Source organism: Morus notabilis, unplaced genomic scaffold, assembly GCF_000414095.1.
Source record: "Morus notabilis unplaced genomic scaffold, ASM41409v2 Scaffold269, whole genome shotgun sequence".
Taxonomy (NCBI): domain Eukaryota; kingdom Viridiplantae; phylum Streptophyta; class Magnoliopsida; order Rosales; family Moraceae; genus Morus; species Morus notabilis.
Window position 1 is genome coordinate 325,385 of NW_010363284.1, and position 10,759 is coordinate 336,143.

Below are 10,759 nucleotides of genomic sequence, written 5' to 3' on the forward strand. Positions count from 1 at the left end.
CGGCAGGAAAAGATCGAAGAGAGAGAAAGAAGAGAAGAGAGAGAAAGACCGGAGGAGAGACAATGGGAGAGAGGGAAGGGGAAGGCCGGCGGCGGGGGGCGGCGGCGGAGAGATTTGCAGGAGAGAGAAAGAGAGAGCGTCGGGAGAAAATGAAGAAGAAGAAGGGGGGATATTAAGTCAGAGTTATTTGCGACAACATATTCGTCGCAAATAAATTTAAAATGTCGTCGCTAATAATAAATATTTGCGACGACAATATCGTCGCAAATTAATAAAATGTCGTCGCATATACTAAAATATTTGCGACGATATTTTCTCGCCGCAAATATTTTAAAGTCGTCGCAAATAATTTTTTTTCCCGCACCTACTTTATCGTCAAATAAGATTATTTGCGACGACGTAAAATAATGTCGTCGCAAATAAGCTAAAACTATTTGCGACGCCTAATGTCGTCGCAAATAGTCATCACATGTCGTCGCAAAAAAATGGATTACCTTGGCGCCAATAATCTGCGCCATTGAAAATTGTGCGCCAATATTATTTGCGACGACACTGAACTTATTAGCGACGACATTGTTATTTTATTTAACGGTAGGTATTTGCGACGACATGTCGTCGTAAATAGTGTATTATTTGCGACGACAAATATCGTCGCAAAAAATGTCGTCGCAAAAGGGCATAATTGTAGTGTTCGTATAATATATAAAGGGTTTCATGTCAACTTTTATGTGCCTTGATCATGATGATCACATAGAAATTGTTCACCATCAAGAGTGAAGCTAGCATCAAATTAAGGTTATATACTTTTCAATATTTTCAGGCTTTCTGCAAAGAAGATATCTTGAATTGATTTTGTTTTTGTTTTTGTGGGAATATGTTTAGTGGCCATTTTCTTTCTTTTCCTTACTTGTATATGTGTGTATTAAGTAGATAGTTATATTACGATCTATTCATTAATGATTATAAACTACCAAGACTTTTTTAATTAGATCAAAATCTTTCCAATTCTGGAAGACTAGCTGATTCTCATCAATCGTATGTAAGAACTTTTGACTTGTAATTCGCTAGAAATATAAGGAACAGAATGATATATGGATCAATAATCTTTTGTCCTTTTCTCCCTTATGTGGGGGAAAGAAAAAATTTCTCGACATGGAAACTAAAGTCCACATGGTGCGTTGGTGACACTACTGTCCGTAGCCAATTTCTTTCGTCTCGAAGAAATATAATCTTCGACACAATTTCTCAAATATGTTTGAACTATCAATATCAGAGTCCGTTTAATTTGCTGATTCGAGTTTTTAATTTGAGTTGAGATGTGATTTTATGTGAGAACTTTTTACTGTAGCAAAAAAGTTAGATGTGATTATTTGTGAGAGCTTTTTACTGTAATAAAACTCAAATTCTAAATTCGAATCAGAATGAAACCTCAATTTTTTAGTGTATCTTTCTATTTTTTAAATTTTAGTATACCATTTCTCTCGCATGCATTTTCTGACACAAATACCGAACCTTACCGCTACTAATATCCAGTTTTGCAAGTATGTCATAATCCCAGTCTTGATGTCAAAAATTCTTCTCTGACACGGTAGAAGAACCTCATCATTCTTTCAATCATAAATCTCCATCTTCATCATCTATTATTATGGAGAATAAGGGAGGGACAAGTGGCTAAACATAGGCTCAAGTCTAAGCCCATGCTATTGATACTGGGGTCAAAGGCAACATAATTTTTTTTTAACTTTCTTTAAAATCTCCTTACCATAATATCAATTTATAATTATTGGATCTATTTAATATCATATTAAATTTAGAAAGATATGTTAAATTGATAATTACTGATATAGATTTGACGGTTAAAAATAAAAAAAATTTGATAGTTCATTTTCAGAACATACTAGAGAAATCTTCTTTTCTATGCAATTTTTTTTTTTTTTTTTTTTTTTTTTAATTTTTTTTTTTTTTTTTTTTTTGGTAAATTTTGTTTTGAGATATATCATAAGTGACATAACGAAAGCTCATGACAAACACTAGCGAATTAGGAGGTTGTCAAAATCAGCTTCATATTTTTTTTTTAAGGGCTTCAGTTTTGGGTGGGCGTTGTTGATGGGAGGCTGTCATGATTTACAGTTGGTTGGTATGGGGCAAAGCGTGAGATGACCTTTGTATTATTGGTTTTGAATCAAATCATGGGGCTCAAAGCTCAACTAGTCTTCAATGACCTTTCAAGTGGGCCCAGTTGCTGATGGTCTCAGCCTACCAAATCCAAGAAAGAAAGAGAAAATGAAATTTCGTCAAGGAAAGGGGTGGCAATTTAAAGGCAATGAGGAAAATAGAAATAAAATAAAAGGAAACTCACATTTAAAGTTCCCATATTTGAATTTGGAAATAGTATGATTGATACAAGAAAGTACTAATAAACTTATAAAGTGAATTTTATGTGAGAGAAAATATTATAATAAGAAAGTTAAATTTAAATTTTTATAAGAGAAAACATTCTAATAGAAAAGTTTGAGTTATTTTTACGTTTTGAAAAGAATATGCCCTAAGTACTTACATTTTTTATGCTTCAGTAGTGTGAGCTATCTAATTATGAAGCTCTTTTCATTACAAGAATCCTATTGGTAGTATGTATTCATAAATGATAGGTTAAAATAACACAAAATATAGCAAAACTAATAGAAGATGATAAAGATCTTACGGCTTCAAATAGTATCTTATTGATAGGCCACAAACAAATTCTTATAATTAAAATATAAAACAAACCTAATACTTAACTATTAATCCCTGTCAAATTGAGGGTTTGAGAAACACATAACTCCTTTATTCAATCAGAAATTGGTGTCTTATTGAACGAAAAAAATTTATATATAAATATTGTTGTCTTGAGCAGGAAAAATAAAAATCAGTTGTTATCTTGAACCTTTTTTCTTCTTCGTGCATGGCTAACATGACTAATGTTATTCTTCTCGCTTCACTAATCCTGAATCTTAATATTTTTTTCTTTTAACAAATTTGCAACATTCCTATGTCAATGTACAAGTTTTGACAAAATCCTTGTTAGACATAAATTTCAGAGATGGAAGTTTACTTTCTTTAGTGATCCCACAAATTCTTGGCAAATGCACGGCCATAAGCTCACCTAAGATGTTGGATACAATAATATAAAGAAGCCATTACATGGCATGGGTCATGGGTGTAGCTATAGTCTAGTAATAAGTCTATATCTGACTCTGCTGTATGTTAATTTAGTGTTTGAATCCTCATAACAATTTACATGAACTGTCTGTTTTAAGAATCTTATTCTATTTATTTGAGAAAAAAAAAGAACCTTATTTTATAATTAAATATAATTTTGTGTACTTTTCTAAAATTAATTGTTATTGGTACTCATTTTTCCTTTTTTGTATGTTTTGAACTTAAAGATAACGATCACATTTGTATAGTGTACACTATTATAATCTTTTTAAATTTCCTTTTTTAGAGAACTTTTTTAATTTCTAATCTTATTTCATTATCATCAAGTTGTAATATTTATGCTCCCGTTTGTTGATTTCGTAGCTTTTTATTGTTCGATGGTGTTAATCATGATGGTGAATATTATCTTAATGTTGTAATCTTTGATGATAATGACAATACTTTCAAGTTGTACTTAAACATTATTTACGTCATAAATTTTATAATTTTCTTTCATTATCATAAAGTTGCAATCTTTATGCTCATTTTTTTATAGGGATCGTCCATTTTGTTTTCAGATTCTGTAATTTTCCTCTTTTTGTAAAATCAGTTTTCATAGTGATATGTAATGCGTCTATCTCTTAAATTGCCCTAATGACGGGATTTTTTATGGTTTACTTCCTAACTTACTTTTTCATCATTTTTAGACTGAAATTAAGAACTCCAAAGATAGAATCATATGTTTTAAGCATCGATCGTGACACTGAGTTGGTTCTAGGTGCATGGCCCCAGCTAAAGCACTTTACCGGATGGCTCCCATCAACCTAACTTCGACTTTAATCTTACCGTATGGTACTGACGTCGGTCAAGGTCAAGTAACAATGTCATTGTAAATATGGATTTTGATAAATGTAAAATAGAATAAAACTAAAACCAATTTTGTAAGTAGACAATGATATTTAGATATTAGTAATTAGTCCGTTTATAAAAGCATTCTTACAGAGACAATGTAAAGCGAGAAACGAATTAGTTAAAGATAGAATTCACATTGGCCATTCCTTCAAAAAAAACAAAAAACAAAAAACAAAAAAAAAACAAAAAAAGCAAAAAAAAAAGAAGAGGAAGTAGCGGCAGTAGTAGTTGGTAGTAGTAGTCATGGTGGCCCATTTGAGGTGACCGGGGCCCATTATTTAGGTTGAATTGGGCCCATTAGGACATTAAATGGGTTTGACCTGCTAGAGTATAGTTCAGTCTATGGAGTGCGTTTTCACTATCACTCAGGCACAGTTCTCTGGATATGCTGCAGCTCTCAGCGGTTCTGTCAAGCCAGCTCTTAAATGGCACGTTTTTAGAAGCTGTTTTCATACACTAAATTATGATTACCATCCTCAAAGCTCACCAATGAACAAAGAAAAGAGCAAGAATGCCCTCATGGAAAAACAAAACAGATAGTAATGGGACAATGAGCAGCCATTATCTACGCTCTTCAGCCATCTTTTTGCGTATTTCGTGTGCCGTATTAAAAATGCCGAGCGTAGGTGTGTTGCAGACGAAGCACTTCTTGTTCTTCGAATGGTGCTGCCAGTTAAAACCAAATAACTTCAGATAATGCGGAATGAAAATAAGGCTTAACAAACTCATAACTATTGATTGTATAGAGTAGAGGGGCTACCTTTAGTGCACAATGCTCACAGAAGTAGTGCCTGCATTTTGTAACAATAGGATCCACAAACGGCTGACGACAAAGGAAACACGCAAAGGGCAATGAGTCCTCATCGTCATCGTCATCGTCGTCAACATCATCATTCTGATCTGCACCACCCTCGTCTGGATCAGCTCCTCCCAAAGCTAAATTTCTCTTCCTGAGTTTTTCCGCTTCTTCCCACTCCTCCAACTGCCATCCAGACTTGTAATCCCCGCGGTCGTGCATAAACTTGCACGAATCGCCATATCCACAGTAACCAGTTTCTTTGTAATCCTTGCATATGTCTGGTTGATAATCGAATCTTGCTGTAGCTCTAATGTGAGCAGAAGCCCTGAGAGGGCCATGAGATCCTCCAGCTTTCTCACTGGCAACCGTTTGCTCTCTTCGGAATCCAGCCTTGTAATCAGTGTATCCATGGATCCCTTTGTACAACTTTTCATCACCAGTGTTCTTTCCTTTTCCCTTCAAAGCCTCCTTTGCATTCTTGAGAACTCTCTCACGAATTGCCCGGGCATCTTTAGACAATTCGGTCTCGATTTCTAGAGTTGCTGTTGCTCTACTATCATGTTGGACCTGGATTTCCTTTGAAGATTCAAACTGAAAGACAGGCGTGTCAGATACAACATTTGATTCAACAAAAGCAGAGTTTTTAGAAGTCCCAGTAGTAAAGTTTATTGTCGGACTTTGGGATTTTTTTCTGGCTGTGCAAGAATGTGGTCTCGGATTTTGATTTTTCATCATCATCATCTTTAACTGTTCGTTTCCTGATGTTTTTGTTCTTTGAAGGCTTCCGGAAGAAGTTGCATACTAATAATTAAGAAAGACATTAATAGTTTGGATAATGGATTGACAGGCAAATGCAACAACACAGCATATAACAGAAACAGAAGGAAACGTAACAAATAGAGTGTTGAAAAGAGAGAAGGTACCTTGTTCAGTCTCTTGCTTTTCATCAGAATCCGCCATAGAAGTCGAATACTTAGAGAAAGTTTCAGAATTTCACTTTTCAATAAGTTAACCTTGATTTGTTAATTTTGATTGCACAGAAAAGTATTTAAGAATCTGAAAAAGAAAAAAAAAATCAAGTAAGAACACTAAATTGAATAACAGAAAACAAGTCCCCCAATAGTGATGCACTACATAGAACTTATGAAGGCTCATCAATTTTGGCCTAAAACAAATCCTGTCAAACCTTTCACAGTAAACAAAACCCAATCTTCATAGCTCAGAGCTATCACAACATCGCAATTACTATTAGCACAAAACTAAAGGCTATTCTGATTAGAAGTTTAGATGCTCAAACTAATAGCATAAATAATATGTGTATATATATATGTGTGTATATAATACAATATAAGATGCAGAAACAATGGAGCCCTTTTCTTGGGTTTTCCAGAAGGAATAAGACACGCCTAAAAAACCTCCCACAAATATAATAATAACATAGAAAGCCAAACACCAAGCAGGTAGTATCAGCATAACTCTGAACCAACACTGAATATTGAAACATGCGAAACAAACCCACAAAGCAACAATCACTGTTAATCACCAAAAACCAACGAAATTGGCATTACAATGAAATAAAATACCGCTTTGGCTTTCTAGGCATTTGAACAAACACGCAACATGCAGAACAAAAACTTATCCAAATTTTAGCAAAATTGATTTACCCAGTCTCTCCCAACTACTTCATGCTTTTTTTGTTTTGTTTTGTTTAACAAATTTATTTTTAAATTAAACTAAACGAAGCAAACGAGAGAGGGAGGAAAAACAAAAGGAAAGGAAAGGAGGGAAATTACCGGAGGAAAGTCTCGAAAGGAAGATGAGTCAAACAGGCGAACGACGACCAACAGAACTAAAACAGACGCATTGCATTTATTCGCTCTCCTTTCTCAAATAAAACGGCATGTCGTATACTCATTAGAAACCAAAATTGACGATAAACGACATTCGTTTTGCCTTGTGGGGGAAAAGGGAAAAGAAAAAACGTAGGGCCTCTCCGTCGTCTTCTTCAGTTCCAAGTTCATCCAGAGAGAGAGAGAGAGAGAGAGAGAGATGCTGTTGAACTCCGGTGGTGGGTCAGTAATGGCTGTGGCATGCAAGCCTTGGTGGAGGCTGACGTGCTTAGCTTCGAATTCCAACGCAGAGCAGCTACGCGCTCAACTTGATCAGCTTCAATCCGAGGCTGACATTGCCAGAGCCAAAGGTAACTGTTTTCCGCTTTCTTTCCTATTATTGGTTTCAATTCTCCTTACCCATTTGCGTTTTGACTGCAAAAACCATTTTTTTACGTCCAATTTACGTTCAATTTACACTTTTTTGTTTATGTTTTTGACGAATTCTACATCCGGTTTACAATAAAGTTTTCCTTTCTTTTTTTTTTTTTTTTCGAAATTATGTTTTGTAGCTAACAATGCAAGAATGAGGCTGCTGCGACTGTCGGAGGCGGCTGAGAACCTTAAACGACAAGCAGCTATTAGCGTCCGAACTGGGAAGGAAGACGCTGCGAGGGAGCTTCTCTTTCAGAAGAAGAAGGTCATGGAGGCTTTGGAAAAATCTAAGAATCGCATTGAGTTTCTTGATCAACTTTCCACAAAGCTTAATCAGGTATGCTGGAAACTAAGAAATCACTTGATACAAAAGTTTTTATTACTCGAGTTTTCTTCAAAGGGTCATTGAAATATGCTGTTTCGTCCATCAAAAAAGGTGTTGTGTCGTAGAAATTTTGAAAATCAGGAGACAGTAGAAAATTTTGGTGATTATTTTGTATGCTTACATAATTGGATATAGAATGAAAATTTATAATCTATACTACTTGATTTTCCTTTCAAATTTGTTTTATTGGTTTTTGTGTCAATCATAATCCAAAAGATAACACTTCGTCACGCATATGTCAATCTAACTACCCTCAAACAAATAGGCAAAAAGAGCAAGAGAACAAGAAAGATCTTATTGTTTTTAGGATGTTTTTAGGCCATATACCTCTATGTTCTACAAGTATATAAATTTTTTAGAGAGCTCCAGAAGATACTCAAAGATTTTTAGAGACTTCCAGAGAATTCTAGAAACATCTTATTGTAGCATGTTCTATAAGATCTTGTTGTTTTTAGTATGTTCTTGGATGTTCTAGAACATTGTAGAGAGTAGTACGAACTTCAAGTTTCCTACAAAATGCCTGATTTTCTAGGATATTCCATATGACAGCAAACCTTTAAAAAAATACTCTAGCGAATCCTTGAGTATTTAAATAAGTAAAAATAGGCCAAAAATGTGCGGCCGTGACATCTTGCTCCTCAAAAATGCTTTAGAAATGCATTTGTTTTTCACAATGTATGTTGGTTCTTCTGCCAATCATTTTTAGTTATTTTGTTATAAACACATTAAATTTTGTGCAAAAGCCAAAAGCAAAACTCTGGAATCAACCCCAATCTGAGTTTCAGTCGGCCACCTATGTTAATCTGTTTATGGCTTCTGCATTACTCAATTATAGTAATCAACATAGCTTGACGGATACTATCAATAGAAACCATTCTGTTTCTTTCACTGTTCTTGTTTAACCTTCTTTTCATATCTTGTTTGATCTTATTTAAGAACTTTATCTTTCAGCCTGTCTTCTGAACAGAAGAAGCCTAATTTGGTTTCAGGCGATATCTCTGAAAGAAAGGCAGCTAATTGGAAATGTTGTTATGGATCTTGAAGTTGTTAGTGAGGATGCTTCCACTCCCATTCGGATAGTATCTCCAACACTGAAAGCTACAGAAAATGTGATCGGAAACGAAGGCTTTACGTCCAATGATCAGAAATTCAGCGATGATCAAGAATTGCAGTCCAGTACAGAGGACGGTGAAGCAAGCTTACCTGTCGATCAGGAGCAAGAGGATCTTGAAGGATCTCTGCCAGGAACGGTGTCAAGTGAAGATGAGGTTATGAGTGGTTTGAAAGGAATAACTTCTTTTGGGGGTTTCTTAGGACATCTGGATGAACAGCTCAACATAATTGAGGCAGAACTTGTCACTGTTTTAAGGGTCTCAACCCTGATATTGGACAGTGAGGCGAAAACCAAAAACTTCAGGGTGCAGCAAACACTTGAACTTCTTGAGAGCATCCGGGGAATTAGACAGAGGTATGCATGCATATTAAGTACATAGATGGGGCCATGGCCTGCTTTCAATATTTTGAACATTAAAATATTGATTGTACGTTTTATACTATAGTATATGCTTATTAGCATACGTGTTTCTCTTTTTTCAATAGCCAAATCCGTTTTTAAGTAATTAACTATAATTTGCATCCATGGTCCTTTTATGTTGTCAGAATTGCCAATTCAAGGTTGGCTGAGGTTGAGAGCAAATGAAGCTTTATTTGTCCAAGTTAAGCTCCCTTCCAGCTGGTGAGAACTAAAGTTAGGTATGTAAAGTGATTAGCCTTTGCTAGTGTAGCCTTTTCAAGCCCTTCTTTTAAAACTTAATAATTTGCTTGAGGTAAGAAAATATGGATAATTACAATGGAAAACCTCTATTAACTTGTGAAGGTTTTACGCTCTTTATAATTTCATGATAAGCTTTAATTTGTTTGTATCCTAGGCATCTCAAGTAGGTTTGAGCTTCATCATTTTTAGTTGAGGTTCATCAACTTCTAAATTTTCCTTCCACATGCGTTCTTTCTGGGATTGACTCTATTTGTTCTCTTAGGTTTTAGTAGACATGGTGAGCACGCGACTGTAACACCCAGTTAAATTAAATGAGATTAATTAATTTAACTCAGTCGTTAGTATTAATTAATTTTAAAATTAGCGTTTTAATTTCAGTTATAATTATTTCATTATAGGCATCTCAAGTAGATTATTTTGATATTGGATACCTTATCACTTTTGAAATGAATTTGAAAATGACATAGTATTTTAAAAGAGTTTTTGAAATACTTGATTATCAGCTTCATTCTGCGTTTGATTGCATCTGTTGAGACTCACATGTTTTTCATATTTCTCTTACATGCACTTGAGTTATGCGTCATGGTTTTGATCGATATTTCAAACACTGTGATTAGCGTCTCTTTCTTGTTTTCTTGTCGTTATCTTGTTTTGCTTACCCCTCCTTTAAATCCCCTCAGGGTTAGCAGTTTTACAAGCTCGAGATTCGAGATGGTTCGTTTATTTTTGATTTCACAGTTTTTATTTTTGAGTTGTACTGAAAATTATGTATGTAAACTGTAATAGTCGGCACTGTCCCAAAATTGTATTATTTTGAGAAAAATTATAAATTTATGAACTGTTTTAGTATTATTTGTAAACGAAAGACTCCGGAGCAATATATTTTAATATTTATTTTGATATATTTATTTTCTTAGTTTTTTTATTAATCCTGATTAATTAAATTTAAACTTTCAATTAAGTCCCAATAATTACGGCCCTTTTTTGGGTCGTGACAGCGACAAAATTGTACGAAAGATGATTTAAAGTTTATCCATGAATTCATATGGTAAAATGCTGCTTCCGAATTCACAACACCTTTAAAAACACTGCTTCATATGCATTTAGACCTTTAGTCATAGCTGATTTTCTCGCGACTTATATTAGCTACTTCAAAAGTCACAACTAAACGGAATTAATCCTGAAATTAGGTTCTAATAATATATGTATGGTTGCAACCGTTGCTCTAAGCAGACCCTTGGTCAAAACTTGCATATAGATCTTGATGGGGTTCTATTGTTTTTGACTTTTTTAATTCTCTTAAACTTTAATTGCTAGTGCATTTTATTGATGTTTTTATATTAACCCAAAATAACTTCTAGTTGGAATTGCAAACTTACGGGCATCACCAAACGCTATGTGAACTCGAATATCTGTTGTAGAGAAACCTTTTGATGAGGGACGTTTAC

The 10,759-nt window shown here is 34.5% G+C and overlaps 1 protein-coding gene and 1 pseudogene across 3 annotated transcripts; one reads left to right on the forward strand and one right to left on the reverse strand.

Moving 5' to 3' along the window:
- Positions 1-4,160: 4,160 nt before the first annotated feature.
- Positions 4,161-6,719, reverse strand: LOC21404239 (annotated as a pseudogene).
- A 190-nt stretch (positions 6,720-6,909) lies between these two features.
- On the forward strand, positions 6,910-10,180 carry LOC21404240. 3 transcript variants are annotated; one of them, XR_002902690.1, is made up of 5 exons: positions 6,910-7,088; positions 7,290-7,489; positions 8,527-9,005; positions 9,197-9,289; positions 9,992-10,180. XR_002902690.1 is itself a non-coding variant. In XM_024169361.1 (5 exons), the coding sequence occupies exons 1-4, from the start codon at positions 6,938-6,940 to the stop codon at positions 9,234-9,236; spliced, it is 870 nt and encodes a 289-aa protein (XP_024025129.1). In that variant the 5' UTR covers positions 6,910-6,937; the 3' UTR covers positions 9,237-9,272; positions 9,992-10,180. The 3 variants fall into 3 exon arrangements, 2 of the variants coding, with proteins under 2 accessions (XP_024025129.1, XP_010102147.1); XM_024169361.1 differs by having other exon boundaries at positions 9,197-9,272; XM_010103845.2 differs by lacking the exon at positions 9,992-10,180 and having other exon boundaries at positions 9,197-9,326.
- Positions 10,181-10,759: the final 579 nt, after the last annotated feature.